Here is an 18,064-nt window from a genome sequence, read left to right on the forward strand (position 1 = left end):
CTATCTCCTTCAGGTAAACCAGATATATCCTTTTCTAAATCCAAACCTAATGATTGCAACTATTCTTCAGATAAAAGCTCATAAAAGAACAAAAACAAAATGGTAAATCTTAAAGGCTTATTTAACAAGGCCCTATTTGTGAGGTTCAGCCTCTGTGCTAAAGGATTTCCCTTCCCCGTAAGAAACAAATTCACCTTTCCTCCCAAAACCAGCCCTAATGAAACACTTATCAAGAGCAGGAAACAAGCTGATAACTCGGTAATGTGGCCACCTGTCAGTTGGGCACTGGTCCAGTGTTAGTGATTTCACAGAGGGTGCAGAAAAAGCTGAAGTAGAAGCTGTAGGCCACAGAAATCAGCTTGTAGTAACTTTCAGGCATAACTGACATAGGATTAATAGACCCAACTTCCCAGATTGAGTAGTTTGCTTATGGTGCAAAATTTCAAGGCTCCCCATCTCAGAATATCATCTCTTTGCAAGCTGAAACAAACTGTAGATACATGTTCCCCTTCCTTAAATTACTCTTGCTTTGATGTCATTCATGACATGATTTTAAGACTGCATAAATAAAATACATGCCTAACCAAGCACTGAGCAGAAATATGAGTATGAACTGGTTCCACTCATGACTAAGTAAATGTAAGCATTGTAAGATGCTTACACTTAGTTTCTAGCTTCTGTCTAACACCCAGTAAAACCCTTGGCCTGGGTCTGTGAAGAATTACCTAGAGCCAAAGGAAGACACAAAAGATGGGTACTTAAATTAACTCCTTGCACATGGCTAAGTAGCTAGGCACCTCATTCTGCTTGGATTTACAGTAATGCCTCCCACATGTAAGAATTATCTAACAGCTCTCTCCAATTTTTATCTTAAAGCCACTCAGACCACTTCTCTACCCCACATCTTGCCACCAACTGAACAAGTGTATTAGCTACAGCTCCTGTGGTTCAAGAGATGCCATTGTCACTATTAAATTTTCATATTAGCATAATCAAGTACTTTCCAGAGCAGTTTGGCCCACCTTAAGGAGCCATTGCTGAAAGACAGGAAAAGGCATAACCGTTGATTACACAAATATTCAATTGTCAGAATTATATAGAGCACTTGCTCTTTACGTTGTTTAATTCAGTTTGGAGACTGTACCCTTCTGATGCTGAAGACAGGTCGCAGAGCTTTAGAGATGAAAATGAGCACCTTCAATCCCCTTAATTTATAAAGTATTTAAATCTTTGTACTTCTGCAAGAGCTGTCACTTGAGTTATTTGTCCTTCTCTCTTTAATGGATAGTTGTAGTTCCCCTACGTTGATCTGAAATCTGACACATTCTTTTCTAATTAAGGACATCTAATGGGAAAGTTACACTTTCCCATGATGCCTACTACAATAAATCCTTCTAATTATTAATGTATCTCGGCAAGTGACATCTCATTATTTTGGGTGACTTCACAAAACCATTTGACAGGGAATAATGATGGCTGAACGCCAAACCTAAATTTGGAAGAATTTAAGCAGATCAGAGATTTTTCACTACCATAAATATTTTTGATTCAAATGGTTTAAACTAACAGATACTCAGACTGGAGGGCTCAGAACAGTTATATCTCTTCCCACTGCAGTAGGAATGCTGACTGCAATAGAGAACAACACTGGTGTGTTCTGAAGCGTACCTGCGAATACGCTGCTCCTGTCACAGCTCTCTTTCTTCGTCTTTCTATACCTTATTTCTACAGCAAATACACAGCATAATGAATGCACTAGGACAACTTTAGATAATACTTAAAACTTGATTTGGCATTCACTCACTGGTATTACTTTGTGGTCTCTCCTTTTCTATACATAAACAGGAGAGGGCTTGAATCCCTGTGTCTGTTCGGGGAGTTCACCCACTATCCCGTGGAGCTGCCAGAGCATCAGCCTACACTGAGCAATTGTGTTTCGTGGGGCAGAAATCGATCCGAGGGCGTTTCCAGTTGTGCCAGTGCAGGTGGCCCCTCAGCCGCCCTCTCCCAGTAAACCTGGAGGCTCTGCTCAGGGCATAGCAAAACCAAGGCCTTGCAGTCGCTTCAGGAGCATCTCTCCCCACCCAAGGCACGCTGTCACTGCCGGGGCGGCCACGCTGGCCCGTTCCCAGCTCCCGTCCCGGTCCTTGGGGCACAGCTCAGGGCCGGAGGTCGCACCACTCCCTCCGCTATGTCGGAGACCCAGAGCAGACCGCCCGCGGTGCTCGGGAAGAGGCCTTCGCCCCTGCTGGGAAACGCGGGGACGAGGCGACGCGAGTCAAAGCGGAGAGTCCATTATGCCCACAACAGCTCGCTGAGGAAAGGGCGACGCCGAGAGCCAGCCACGGTCTAGCCCCGCCGCCGCAGCTCCCGCCCAGCCCGGGGCCGCCGCCTTCATTCCCGGGGCGCTGCCGGAGCGGCCAACGCCGAGCCGGCAGCGCCCCCTGGCGGGCGGCCGCCGCCATGGCGCCCCTGACTGCGCGGCCGGGCCGGGCCCGGCGCTGAGGGGCGGCCCCGGCAATCTCTGCTCCGCTCCTCCGTGATCATCATTGTCAGGGTGCTGCAGCGCGCCTCGCCTGAGGGACGGTGATTTCTGGGACGGTCGATAGCAATGAATAATTCAAGACGCTGCCGTGGAGGCTGAGGAGCCCGAGATAAGGGTATCGAGAGATCAGCGGAGGCTCCAACTTTTAAAAAGTGAACGGGAGAGAGCTAAACTCGATCCCTGGCGCCCGGTCCGCCGATATCAGCCGGTCCTCGCGTAGCAATTCGCATCCTGGAGTGCTCAGGGCATCCCTCCGGTGCCGGTGGGGTGCTGGAGGGTGCAGGGTGCAGCAGCTGAGCTCAGGTGGCGCAGTGCTCCGGCCCGGCTCCTGCTCAAGGCAGGGTCAGCTGGGAGGTACGAGCTGTCTGTCCAGGGCTTCGACCCTTCAGGTCTCAAAATCCTGCCAAACTGAGAGATGCACAGCCCTATGGACAACTTGCTGCACTGCTTGGCTGTCTTTGATAGGCATATCACTGATAGGCAGTCTTCTTTCAACACTGACAATTGACTCCCGTCCTCCTACCCGCAGCACTAAGAGCCTGACTCCATCTTCTTGACAACCTCCCGAAAGGAAGCAGGAGGCTGCTGTCTTCACTAGCTGTGTAGCTATCAGAGGGTCCCATGTAGCCCTCCCTCCCCCATGCTGAATAAACCCGATTCCCCCAGCCTCTCCTAACAGGGTAAGAGCTCCAGTGTTCAAGTATTTTAATGCCCTTGCTGGACTCATTCTAGTTTATCCATGGCTTTTCATGCACTGCAGATCCCCAGAGTGGATGAAGCGGGGCCTAGCAAATGGTGATCAGAGAGGGATTGTCCCCTCTCCTTCTGTGGCTGCTACAACAGACGATTCTGATGGCCTTCTGTGCCTTCTGTCCTCCAAGGCCCCCGAATCCTTTTCCACAGAGCTGCTTCCCACCACTCTGCCTGTATTGTTGCTCAGGGTTCTTCCCTCCCAAGGGAAGGACTTGACATTTGTCCCTGTTGGATTTTATGAAGTTTCTGCTGGATAAACCACTGAGGTACTATTACTACTATTATCTAGTAGTAATAGCACCTCAGTATAACCTTGACCATCCTATTTTTTATCTGTCTAATTACCCACTCATCCAAACTATGGTATCTCACCTTGGATACAAGAATGCTGTGAGACAGGATGCTAAAAGCTTTGCAAAAGTCAAGGTGCTGCCCTTGCATCCACAAAATCAGACATTTTGTCATAGAAGGCAATCAGATTGGTCAAGCAGTTGGCAACCTCATGCTGACTCCTGCAGCATGAGGTTGCCATGAATCCTGACATGACACCATGAATCCTGGGAAGGAGCATGATCCAAAGCCTGGGGATGGTGGTGTTCCTATCTGGGCAGCAACGCAATTGTGAATGTTTCTGTTGTGTTTTTACTCTCATTTCAACACCTAGAAAATATCAATAATGTCAAAGAGCATTTGCTACTGCTTTTAATTTATGTTAATTGTTCTTGGAGCTTTCTGTTGACAGTGTTGGTGGCTGCAGCTAAGGATGGAACATTACTAGGCTATTGGTGAAGGGAAACTGGCAGAAAAGTGATTTACTCAACATCACACAACGTGTCTGTTGTCAAGCAGGAGCAGAACTCAGGATGTACTCCCTTTCTGGTCACACACTCATCCCCAAATTCATCACATGATAATTAATGCCAAGAACATAGTCTTCCATTCAAACTTTTGAGACAAATAAATACTTCTTCTATCTAGTGACCTCAGCTTGAGGTTTAATTGCATTATAAATATACATGTTTAACATGTGTAACAAAAAAGAAACACAGTGGTGAATTATCTGGATTGCAACACGCACTTGGCTCTGATAATAAGCACTTACAGAGAACATGAGCTCATTGGGGAGTGTTAAAAAACCTAGGATGACAGACTGAAAAAAGCAGGTACACAAACAGGGACAGCGAAGCTGGAAAAAATATTGTTGTTGCAAATGGAAAGTAAACATTTATTTTATGTTTTTATGGGAAATTTCTAGATGTGTGTGGTTTTGTTTTGATTTTAAAAATACTACATTTTAACATAAAATATAAGCCATACAGCTGTCATCCAAGTTTTAAAACTTTCTGTGCAAATTTTAATTTTAAAATGCAAAAAATATTGGACAGTGTCTTTCTCCTCCTCTTCCCTTCCTGAATCATCCTTGTTTCACCTAGGAAATCACTGGTGTGTCTTTGCCAGACATCTTAAAGGAACAAAACGAAGAATCTAGATTTTCTTTATGTGTGTTAAGTAAACTAAAAGGATTCCAATGTAATGTGGGGAGCCAGACATAGAAGGTGAAAACAGCATAGTACAGATTTCTATCCTATCATCAGCTCTGTCTTCTGTATTTGCTAGTTGTTTGGCACGCTCTGCTTGTGAAATGGCTGTGCAATGCTTCTAACACTGCATGTTGTCTCCAGGAGAGAAATGAGGCATTTCTCCTGCTGTGCTTATGAACAGTTCTCCCAAATTAATTTAAAATGTTCACATGTATACAACAGCTAACATATGAGAAGGCTATTGCTAATTTCCACATAATAGGGCTAAACAACTTGCTTCGTTTTGTTGATATATCAAATCAAGTCAGGTTTTTATAGTGTTTTTTGTTGGGTTTTTTTTAGTTTTCTTTTGTCCTCTTTGTCCCCTCATCTCTATAAATGAACTGTTCTTTGTGTTGCTTTGATCCGCAGAAAATGCATTATAAAACAAGTCCATTAATAACATTTGTAATATTTATCAAATAAATACTCATCAGATTAGAGAGTGGCAAGGAAGGCCTTTCAAGGTGTTAAACAATGGCATAATGAATGCCAACAGGGAGGTAAGCCACCAACAAGATTAAAAAGATAGCTAAAGCAACACAACAAATTCTGCAGCTCCTTGTCAAAAAACATACCTATGGTTTCCTTGCACGCACACTGTGCTTGCACAGAAATTATGCAACCAGACATGTGGGTGGGATCCTTCATTTCTACTTTATTTTAGCCCAGATTCTTTTGCAGTTCCCTGCACTTCAATCCACTGTGGCTTGGATGTGGTAGAGTTACACAGGTACAAATCAGGCCAGTATTTGGCTCTTCAGTTCAGTAGTTATTTACCAAAAGGTAAAAAGGGGCATTTTATTACAACTTCTCAGCAAGCATCTTGAAACAAGTAGAAAAGCACTATTATGTTTAAGCAGTGCTATCACAAAACCCAGTACATTTAGGAGCTGTCATGGGGCACTGCCTAATCTGAGAACACCACTGTCCTCTAAATTAAGCAAAGAATTGACACTATTAATGTTAGATGTCAGTATCATTGTCTGATTGTCCAAGTTTGTATTTCAGCATACTTGAGAAGGTACATCTCTCCTCACACAGAGGAAATAAGGAGGAGCTTGGCTGCAAGTAATAATTGCTGTGGAGAAAATGGAAATTGGAGTGATTGGTTTACCTGGGAGTTGGACCCATGTCTACTAGCTGGCTGGCTGCATCATAGGACTAGTCAGCATGACTTCACAGTCTGTAATCTGGATAAAACACAGCAGACCACCTGTGGCTACACTAAGGAGAGGCAGGATTTGCTATCTGTTTCTAAATCCAACAGCCTGTTTCCTAACAGTGCACTTATTTTAATTAGTTTTATTGTACTTGCACGATGAGTGGCAAGAGTGAAGTTATATGTTGGGCTAGGAAATACAGGATGTATTGCAGTCCTCAGTATGTACTAGGTCCTTTTCCTCAGAATATTCAGAGCCTAACAAAGTCTCAGCATTTTAAGACCATTGCCCACTTCATGCTTGATTTCCTTGAATGCTGGTAACACAAAAAAGTGTTGGCAAATTTTAGCTGCAACCTGTTCACTCTCTTTGTCCAAGGAATTGGAAGGAAAACCACAAAGTTTATATATCACTGTGTAAACTGAGAAGCAACACAGCGTGCACAGAGAATGGTAACCATGAATGCTGTTGCTGTGCAATGAAAATTATGGGATGCTTGGAATAGAGGTGACAAACCACTATGAAATTCACTGTAAGGATGTCTATAAACCACAAAAGGACTAACGGATGTGTAGTATGAGTAACAACCATTGTCTGAGGGTCACTTGCAGATGACAAAATATTCTTCCATGGCATTCCAAGAGATGTTGTACAATACAGACAAGTCCATGGGACCTGATGGGACACACTTTACAAGTACCGAGGGAGCTGTTTGGTGTCATTGCAAACCTGCTTCAATTATCTTTTAAAAGTTGTGGTGATTGGCCAAGGTATCTGCACAATATAAGAAAACATGCTCATCCCTATCTTCATGAATAGCAAGAAAGAGGATTCAGGGAACTGGACCTTATCAGTCTCACCTTGACTTCTGGGAATGTGATGGAGAAAATAACCCTGAAAATAACTTGCAATTATTTTAAGATGGTCTTTGGGAGTAGCCAGCACAAATTGGCAACAGAGAAAACCATGTCTAACAAACCTGATACCTTCCTATGAAGAGCATCTCGCTGGATGAGGGGAGACAAGTGGACAGGATCCCAGACAACCAGATCTAGGTAGTCTGCTCCAGCAGGGGGGCACTGGACAAGATGTACTCCAAAGGCCCGTTCCAGCCTCAGCCATTCTGTGATTGTGTAAAATATATCTGTGGCATTGCTAAGGACTACAGTTTGTGCGTGTGCTTGACACATACACCAAATAAGCAATTAAAATGCATGACAGGATATAATACAATGTTTTAGAAGCATCTATAAACTGGAGCTCTGTTTTGTATTCTGTGGCCCAAGCAGCTAGAAAAGTGGATCTCTGCATACACCATTTAATTACTAGCACAGAGAATTACACTTTCTGATTGCTCTAAGTAAAGGTATAGGAGCAACAAATTTTGAACTAAGTCTGTTATAAACAGTAAGCACTTTGGAGTCCTGACCTGCTGAAGTAAGTGAATCCCAGGACATTCAATATTAATTCTGACTATTCAAAAAACAACCTAGAAGAGAGGCAGATCCTGGAAAGAAAACCAGAAATCCCACTCTAGTAGCTGTGCTTCTATCTATAGTTTCTTTCAGTTTTGTTTTCCTTCTATTCATTCTTCCCATTCTTAGGAAATAATGGCAGCAGAGAGTGACTTGGAAAAAAACATATGGAGAAATCTGTGGAGAACAGTTGAAATAAGGCCCTCTGTGACCACACCTATTGCACTTTGTTGTCTGCTGTTTGTGCAATGGTTTTGTTCCACAACTCAGAAAAAACAGGAAATCTCTGCACTAGCCAACTGGAAGCTACCAGTTCTATGGGGTAACAAATCACACAGGCATATTAAAAACAAGGACTCACAGTATCAAGCATATATATGAACACAATATTTTTTGGTTATTTATAAGGAAGTGTCTTGAATGGGCCTGCTTTCCAACACATACAACCTGTTTATCACCTTCAAGAACCCTGCTCCAGTACAGCATTATCCCTCTGCTAACAGTCCTGATATCCTACTCCTCTTCAGACCAGACAGACCTATTTTGAGAGTGTTGTACATACTTAGGAATAAAAACTCAAGAGAAGTAACAGGCCAATTAAAGTGCTAAAGCTGCAGTGCTGGGAATATGGCTATCATACTTCAAGTATCTGTTTGCTGTTGTTTTTATGTCTGCGTGTTAACTCCATTAAGTTTTAGTGCACACTGGAATGCTATGAATGACAAGTGGCAAAAATTGCTTTGAAACAATTCCTTGCTGTGACACTTTAAGAGGACATTGCATTAACAGATTATTTCAATAATACAAACTTCTGAGAGACTGGAAATTAAGTGTTCCAAATGAGCTTTAAATATAGCACAAGAAGTTTCAGTTTTAATGGACAAAGCCTGTTCCCACTAAATGTACCCTTGTACTGCCAAGAGGGCTTTGAAATAAAATAAAGTGGCAAGTTTGAGGCTATTAGTGTCAGAGTCAGACAAGCCAAGTAATTGTAAATTAAGCTGATCTCAGTATTAAAGAAACCTCTTTGCATGAACTCTTATGTTCCCCTTCACTTTGGAAACCAAAGTTATTCCCTTGAGAAGGTACCTGGCTTCTAACGCATTTGCTGAAGCATGAGATATACTATAGACGACTGCTTGAATCATTTCCAGATAACAAAGTATCTTTATTTAAAATCTCATCTTCATTAATGCTCAAAGTGCATAAAAAGAAAATTAAATTCAAAGAAACTTATAAAAGCTTCTTGTAAAATACCAGTACTCCTCAACAAAATCTTAGGTTAATAACTACAGATTAGTCAATAGTCTATAACACTAGACTGAATCATAACAAGAACTGGTTTTTGTAGGATTTCCTTCTTCTGTAAAACCCAGAAGGTATAACTTTTCGTTATGACATAAGCGAAGTTTACTAACAAAGGTTTTCATTTAAACTGAAAAGGAGGACACAGAAAATGAACAGCAAATAGTAACAAAAAAAAAAGCGCTTTTCACCTTTGAAAGTCTATGACAAATCAGGACAAGTCAATAAATTACAGTCTCAATCTCTGAATGGTCTCTTTGTCCAAGTGGCTGCAACAAACCACCTGATCATAACCCTCATGTAGTGTCATGTCTGGCATCCCTTCTGGGTGCTTTGGATGCCTTAGGGCCTGGCAAATGCCAGTGGAGGTCTGGAAAACTGAATCAAACTTCTGCTCTAGCCCAGTCAGATACTGGGGTTTGAGGCCCAGTGATGGTACTGACCAGACCCCTGCTGTCTACACCAGAGCTTAAAGAGCTGCTCGTGCCAGCCCTGACACAGACACACAATACAGGACTCTGTCTCAAACTCACCTCCTCTCAAAGGCAAAAAAAGCAGCCATGAGCTATAGTACAGCATGGAGCATGGAGAAATGTAAATATTTAGTTATGTACTGAGAGCACTCAAGTAATTGGAGCTCCAAGATCTTCCTGCCTTTACCTGCAGTACTTGAGTCTTCAGAAAGATAAATATAATGTCAGAGGCTTCTGATGACTTTTAAGTCCCAATGATTTGCATTTTAACTGCTTAACAAAAATGGTATTTACTAAGCAGAAAATTATTTCTACTTGTAATTACTGTAACTTCCATTTCAAAATTGCTACAAAATTAAGTTGTAAAAATGTATTGTTAAGGATATGCTAGTGTTACTATTTAACAAAAAAACAGCCAATATCACGTAAATAGTTTTATTCTCAAAAAGAAGTCAACAATATAAAATATTTTAACATTCTTTCTGTTTAAATATTGGTGACAGATTATGCATTTCCTCAAATAAAGTGCTGTTTTTACAAATAGGTATTTTGTTTTTACTTTTACTGCTGTTCTAACCTCATAATATTGAATAGATAAAGTATATTTTTGGTTACTGAAGAATGCAGCATTACTTCTTTATATTTCGTCACATGAAATCATTACATTTTCAATCTGTAATCCTTTATCTGTATCCAATCAATAGAGGCATATTCAGCTTATGTACTTCCGCATGTAGAAGGTGTGGTGGCCTTCTTGCCATCTTCTATGCTTTTGTTGCTCTTGACCATGCCCATGTAGTCTCCCATGGGCTCTTCATCTATGGGCAAGAGTGGAATGAAACATCCATCTTCTTGTATGTTCATCCATTCTTCCTGCTCTTCTCATTTTGCTCTTCTTAAACCCAGACCACTGATGCCTTGAACACTTCAACACTTAGGTTGAACTATAGAAACAATCTTTTAATTGTTTTCTTTGACTTTCTGTGGGTTTTGTATTTTAAGCATGTTACTGCAGAAAATCCTATGTCAGTGTAGTCAGAACTAACTTCAAATTTTCAACGGTAAGGATTTGTATGGATTTACTTAGTCAGATGCCAAACTTCACCATAAAAAAAAACCAAACAAACACTTCTGTTCCAGTAGCTACCTTTTAGAAGAAAAGGCGTCCTGTGGTTTTAAGGAGCAGCCAGGAGCTGTAAGAGGGGAAAAAAAAGAAGTCTGAAAAACCGCAATCAGCAAGACTCACAGCTGCAAACAAGAGAACAATTCCACAACTACTGGAAACAGGCCTACATTTCCCAACACATTTGTTATACCAGTACCTAACTTTGATCCTGTAATTAATTTTACTCATGTTAAGCTGTGTCCTGTAAGGATAAGGTATAAAAAGTCAAACTCATGTGAAAAGGCCACCTACTGCCACCAAGTTTTGAGTATCCCTCTTTTCTCAATGTGCACCTTTCCAGTAATTAGTTACCTGAATCCTGTATGATTTTGATATGCAAGTTTGTATTGATTTTGCTCCTATTTTTACTTCTCTCTCTTCAATCTCTAACTCCCTCCTCTGGATGATTTCCACTTGATATTTCTGAATCCAAAAATGAAAAGTTAATACACAAACAATTCTGTATTTGCAGATACATATGTATCTATCTATCTATATAACATACTATAATATGTAAAAAGAAACTGGAAGACCAGTATTTCCACTAACAATAGACTGAATGGCATCATATTCTTCTTTCATCATAGGCATAGCTACTCTTCATTTAAACTTTTTTTCTGGGGAATATTCTGTTTATTCTTTTGATATCTATGTCCTGCCTGTGTGCCTTTGTGCATATCAGATGTTTGGATTTTTTCTTTTCTTCCTACCTGTCAGAAGTGTTTACATGGGGGAGAGCAGCTGGATGCCTGTACCAAGTGACAAGGCTCATTTTTTTCTTTCACACATTTCAATAAACTTGGCATTAGAAGGCAAACTAAGTTAACTGGTACTTAGCTTTACCTCCAACCAATCTTAATGGTTTTTCTTTCATAATGAGTTTAAGAAATGTCCTAGCAGAAAAAGATTTTGTTCTTCTGAGTATAAATCTTGGATGCTCTCTTGCGTTTTTCATGACACTTTTGTGGAAATAGCAAATTCTGTTGCAAGTCAAAAATGGGCACTGGAACTTCCAGGAAGTGTTGCCATTTTTTATCAGAAGATTTAACATGTAATACTTCCTTACACATATATGATAACTAGCATATAGGATTTTATGTCCTCCTCCGGAGGAAATTATTTCAGTTGCTTTTCTCCCCCACTTTTTTTTTTTTTTCCCATAAGAATCCACATGACCTTTTTTCAGCTTTCCATTTCTGATTTGGCAAGTTTGTGTTGAAATTCAACTCTGTCTTCTTTGGTGTCATTTTTTTCAATTAACCTGCAGACCACTGCCAGATCTGTTCAACCTCTTGATTGCACTCACATAATGAGAGCATGAATCTTGACACAGCCCCCCAAATTAAACTGAACAATTAGATCTGGCAATTAGTCATTCAGGAAGTCAAATTTTCTTTTTTACTGGAATCAGGTAAGCAAAAGGTCACCTCAAACCACAAACAGAAACTTTTCCTGGGATATTATTTGTTAAATCCCATTCTCTCAGAAAGCTGGACTTTATGCTGCCACTTGCTGTTTCACTGAAGTTGGAATCCAGACAAAGGAGAAGCATTTTTCTCCTCAGAGCAGTCACTTTGCCTCATGCCTCCATGGGCTGGTCATCTCTTTTAAATGGTAAAGCAGCACAGTAATTCTGTGTTTGCTGGACACATTCACTGGGCTATAAAGAAGCAATGTCTTCCTAGTAGTTTCTCTTATCAAGGATAGGGTGCATTGTCAGTTTTCCAATATGTAATAGTAGCCAAAACTACTAAAGTGTCAAAACCCACCAAAACATTCACTCTTGGAATGAATAATTTTATCAGAATTTTCTAAAAATGACCAATTAATTTCCATTAAAAAAAGAGATGGAGGGAACATTCTCTATGAAAGTTCTATTTGCCTTCTCAGAATTCATGGCGCCTCCAAACCATGGCTTACAGATCCAGTAACCTGTGAATCATTTTCACTGCTCTGCCTTATGCAGGTCAGGCAAGGACTGGAGCACAGAATTCACACAGCCTAACCTAGTGTCCCCCTGGCATGGTGTGGGGAGGAAGGATTCCATTTCAGAAACCTTCTTTACGTGGGAGATACCTTAAACTGAAGTACTAGCAAAAATTAATATGAAACAAATACACAAAGCAAGTAATAGCAAATTTCTAAGGCAGATGTCCTAGAGAAGCAGAAAGATTAAGCAGCTGAACCGTTGTGTACAGAGCACAGGTTATTGTTTAAATTATTGAGTAACTGAGATGTGATAACAGTGATGCAAATCTTTTTAATGGTTCAACAGGAAAGGCAGGGAAACAGTGACCAGCGAGATGGACAGTAATACCAACCAGATTAGTAAAAACTGTAACAATCTGAAATTTTTTGTGGAAAACAATCAAGAAGGGATTTAGAAGTCTTGCCTCACCAGCCTACTAGTATTCCTTGAAGGTGCAAATAGTCATATAGATAAAAGGGGTTGTATTTTGACAAGGCATTTCACAAGGTCCAGGGTTAGCCCTTAAGATAGTAAGAAACCCACAGGGTAAAAGTAAAATTTCTTGTGTGGAAAAATAATGTGTTAGGGAGGCAGAGGACAGAAGTTTGCAGTAAACAGTGATTTTTTTCCACAGTAGAGGGATTCATCACTAGTATTTCATAGGGATCTGCCTGAGGATATTCAGGATATGAACAGTATATTCACTATATGATTTTGAAAGGGCATATAGAGTGAAGGGACAAACCTTCCTAAGTTATTCATGTAAATAAAAGGTAAACAGAAGACTGGGAAAAGGACTTCATGTGACATTTGTGCCTAAACAATAAGATAGCAATAAAATTTGGTGAAGATAAATATGAAGTAATATGAAGGCAAATGGAAAAGAAGATGTATGTTTATTTATATAAAATTATAGGCTGTGAGCTCAAACTCAGTAGATCAGTTGGGTTGTACAAAGTAATTTGAATTAATACCAATTCAGTCTTCAATTATAGCAAACACAGCAAAGTACCAGAAATAACTAGGAAAGGGCAAGAGAATGGAAAGCAGAGAACACAACTGAAAAACAAATGTCACTCTGTCATGTAAATCCATAATATGCCTACATATTGAATACTGTATGCTAGGCTGATATCTCCCAAGTCTAAAAAGATAATAGTAGAAAAGGAAAAGAGGTCAGAAAAACTATAGTATAGAGAATAACAAAGCAACCTATAAGCCTTCCCTTTGGAAAAACACATGAATGAAGAAGAATATCACAGTGATTTGTAAAATCATGAGTGGCATGGAGGCAGTGAAAAGAAAACAACTGCTCACTGTATCTTCTGATCCAGTATGATGAAGCAAAAGAAGTCAGGACATAGCAAGTTCACAGTAAATGAAAGTAAGTAGCTCTTCATATCAGTGTCAGATGAGACTGGATGAAAAAGTTGAACACAACTGAATGGACCCTGGATCTGACTTGGTACAGGTGCTCTTATGCTCTAAAATATTACATATTCCTGGAAATTACTTCAAGTTCCAGAGACTGCATAAGGATTCCACTGCTACTTTTTACAGTAAAAAGCAGCTTACCTGGTGCAGGAACTTCTTTTAGCTACATGTTCTCTTCCTCTTCTCTGTTTGTGTTTCTTTTTCTGTTTCACAGCCAAATCTATATCATGGAGCTCTTACACACAAAAACCCAAAAGCCAGATCTCTTATGGCAGCCTTCTTGCAGCGTCTTGTCAAAAGCTCAACAGGAGCAACTGCTGCCTCCATTATTACAAAAGGATATGCTCCTCAACTCTGAGCCACCATTCTTTTCCATTGATGTCTTCAAGACATTTAAGGTCAGAAAGTTGCTTGGAGACACATTATACCTCTATGCTTCTTTGGTTCTTGAGTAATTCCACTTCTTTGCACCATGTAATCAAATCCCAAACAGCTTCTGCTCACCTAGTAATACCTACAGAAGAGGCTCTTCAGCTCTGGGATGTTACCAAGAGACATCCAGAAGTTCCCACACATGCTGACTATGCTGAGAATGGAAAGTTGCACAGTGCATACAGGGACACCTGATAGTGGCTTTCAGCCAAGCAGACTACATAGAATACTGGAAATAGCCCACATTCACTAACTACCCCAGCAATTCCCAGTTTTCCCCAAGACATCAGCAGGTCAACAGGTAGCATCTGCTTTCATATCTAGTGAAATGCAGCTGACTGAGATTAAAACAACTGGGACTAGCTCATTATTAAGGTTTCCTGAAGCATAAAATACCTGAATTATTTAACATAACCCCTAAACAAATGTAATTATCTTGTGAGTGAATGAAAGTAGCAAAATAAACAATCGAAGAAGAAGCACTTTTAACATGGTACACCTCTCAAGGCTTTTCAATGCTTTTTGTTGTTTCTACTAAAACATGGATACAGAAGTACATGTGGGAATAGGTTGTGCCCTATGCTTTAATCTGGAGTAACAGATGAGTATCTGCCTTTGTCTCAGGCAGCTGGAAGGACGGAGATTTGCAGGTTTTTTATCTGAGAGCATAGGAAATGTATTCATTTACTACAGGTCAGCAACACCTTCCTGAACGTTTTGGTTACAGACAGTACATTTTAGAAGGCAGTTTCTCCAGTTTGGCTAGCAGGTAACACTGGTGCTTGGAATACATGTATTCCAAAGAAACCAACTATCGATAATTCTATAAAAATACCACCTATGCGAAATAATTAAAAGCATAAATACATACATATATAATTAACATAGCAGCCTGCCAAATTGTAAATCTTGAATATATTTATTCTACCTGATCATACTAAAGTGTCTCCTATAAAGAGAACATAAAAGTTAATTATGTGTCATACAGGAACACCTCTCACTGATGCTACATATATACATACAGACACTATAGACAGTATGCTGTATACTCTGGTTTGCTATACTTACATCCATTTTCTGTGTTTAGTAATGCACAACAAAAATCTTATCCTTATTTCAGATAGTAATGAAGGATGTATAAACATCTTACAGATACCTCTACTTTTTATGTTGAAATCTTCTCTACAGTATCAGCAAGAGACTTCATTAACCAGGAAACCAGCTCACTGGCTTGTTTGTCCCATTCTATCTTCCAGCCAGTATTAAATAAAATATCCACACATTTGGACACTAGGAAGACTTCTTTCACAGAAAGAGTGATCAGACACTGGGATAGGCTGCCCAGGGAGATGATGGAGTCACCATACCTGGAGGTCTTTAAGAAAAGACTGGACATGGCATTCAGTGCCATGGTCTGTTTGGCATGGTGGTGTCTGGTCATAGGTTCGATTCTATAATCTCAGGTGTTTTCCAATCTAACTGATTTTTTGATTCTGTGATTCAACCTGTAATTGATTTTTCAATTCTTTTCAGGTGCTACTTACATTGGGAATGACCTGGCTGTCGTGTGTTACTAACACTACTCTCAAAGGAAGAGTGGAAGTTGTGTATAGTTTCTTGTAAAATCTGTCTCTCTCGACCCTGTAAAAGAACAATAAAATAAAATAAGGTATTCTTAAATTTCTGTTTAAGAGATAATTTATTAAGAGTACACAACAAATGAGTCAATATGTGTGTCTATGTCCATACACTTAGAAATAATAACAAATCCTTACCTTACAGACATTCATAAAAAACGCTGAATTAATATTTTCCTGAAATTAATGGACAACAGTAGAAATATTTTTATTATATTTATCTTTATGGTATATCTTAGTATGGAACATCATCCACCTCCCCTAATTTTTAGCCTCATCACTACTGTTGATCTTGACTTTGGGAAATTGTGTTTTTTGTTTTTCTGAACTTTCACTATCAGAGAGCAAATGGACCTCATATCTAAAGAAGTTGCTGAAAAGCATCAGCAAGCCTAATCAAAGACATGTTCCAGTACAAAATCCCTCTGCTGAGAGCTGTTTACTGCACATCATTCTTGGCAAATTTGTTTATGTTGACATAAAATTCAAAGGCAATGAAAGTGTAAGAAATGAGAGACGTGCTATTCACCTAATCACAGAGGAATCAAAACCTATTATGTTAATCAAAGAACATCTTTCTTCTTATACTGCATTCTCTAGCTGCCTATTGCAGCCAGCTGATTCTTTTTAGCAATGCTGAAATCAATATTCAGAAACTGCAATATTGCTCATGTTTACAAGTAGCTTGTTCACTGGACTAGGAAAGAGTTATTGAAAGAGAACAGAAAGTGCCACAAAGGAAGACCTTTCACTAATCAAAACGGGGAACACTTTTGTTTGGAAAAAATTAATTTAGCTTTTCTAACTAACATCCACAAATTAATTTCAAAATGTATGTTGAACTAATTGTATAAAGAAACCTTGAAATAGTTTACTAAGTACACGACTTAAAAATGTACCTTTCCTGCATTCAGTTCAGAAATAGCTGCCAAAATTTGCTGCCTTGATCCATCTGTTTTAATACCCAGCTCTTTCAAATCACCATCAGTAAGCGTGAGGAAAGCTTCCATATCTACCTGTATATTAAAAAAAAAGAAGAAATAAAAGAAAAAAAGGTAAGACAAATTTACCTATGCAAAGATTCATAACTACAGCTTAAAAGTGGTCTGTTGGGTTTCTTTATTTGTAGACTTAGTGTAAATATTGTGCAAAAAGAATTTTTGATAAATTACCAGCACCAAATGGTACATACTTTACCACTCTGTTGTAAGGCTTCTAACCTGCTGTTAATCATTCAACTAATCACGATAGTACATCTAAAATACTAATGGATTTTTAGTTTTTTTCCCATCAAGTTCTATTAATACAGAATATATAGTCTCCACAGAAATTCCTCTGCCCACAGTAGCAGCTACCTGAATAAACTTAAAGTTTCTCTCTTTTCTTCACCCTTTCCCCCTAAGTATTTCTAGAATTTCAGAATATTGTGTTTACTTTTCCAGAGTCTCCTCATGAAAAACCTAGGTCTTGTTCATACATCAGTTTTTATTCTAACAACATATCCATACGGCTATGATAAGAACAAATATCTGAAACTTTTCATATTGATATAACCTTCACACACTAAGCATATTAATTTCTAGACAATGCTCCCTTGCCTATCATGCAGGGGAACAATAATAACCCTGTTATTATTGTGATGAAGCTAAATTGTCTGAGCTTGTGCTGAATTTTGAACTCTGTGGCAATGTCAATTTAATGCATGTTTGTTCTTCATTTTTCTTTGACCAAATATAAGCACACAATATTTGCTCACATTTGATCCTACCTTAAACAATGTAATGAATTAATTTTACTTATTTTCAGCAACATTTCCTTTCACTGTATCCTTCAGCAAGTCAATGTCACAGTTCTCATCTACCACGATGCCTAAGCTCCCCAATTTAGTTCTATTGCTTATGCAGAGCAGATAAAGAAGATAAAGCAGCCATCTCGGTGATTCACACCCTGCTGTTCTCCTTCTGAAAATGAGGTTCCAGCTGTGATTCTAGGGATGATACAGTATGTCCTATGAACTGTTTAGCCACACTGGATACAGACATATATAGAAAGAGCAGAGTGTAACATCAGAGAGAATAAAAACCCCTATGTATTACAAAAGTTATAGGTTAAGCATAAAAAGCTCTGCTATTT

General features: G+C 39.5%; 1 protein-coding gene across 3 annotated transcripts in view; it reads right to left on the reverse strand.

Moving 5' to 3' along the window:
* Nucleotides 1-9,713: 9,713 nt before the first annotated feature.
* The window catches only part of ANKS6 (ankyrin repeat and sterile alpha motif domain containing 6), a 41,565-nt gene continuing 33,214 nt past the window's right edge, over nt 9,714-18,064 (reverse strand). For 2 of the 3 annotated variants that reach the window (XM_015618829.3, XM_015618832.3), the window contains exons 15-17: nt 16,831-16,947; nt 15,839-15,935; nt 9,714-10,487 (exon numbers count right to left, since the gene is read on the reverse strand). In XM_015618829.3, coding sequence (XP_015474315.1) covers nt 10,438-10,487; nt 15,839-15,935; nt 16,831-16,947 — 264 coding nt within the window. In that variant the 3' untranslated portion in view covers nt 9,714-10,437. Of the gene's footprint in view, nt 10,488-14,003; nt 14,377-15,838; nt 15,936-16,830; nt 16,948-18,064 lie in introns of all 3 variants that reach the window. The other variant, XR_001519612.3, reaches the window with a different exon arrangement.

Source organism: Parus major, chromosome 2 (assembly GCF_001522545.3).
Source record: "Parus major isolate Abel chromosome 2, Parus_major1.1, whole genome shotgun sequence".
NCBI lineage: Eukaryota > Metazoa > Chordata > Aves > Passeriformes > Paridae > Parus > Parus major.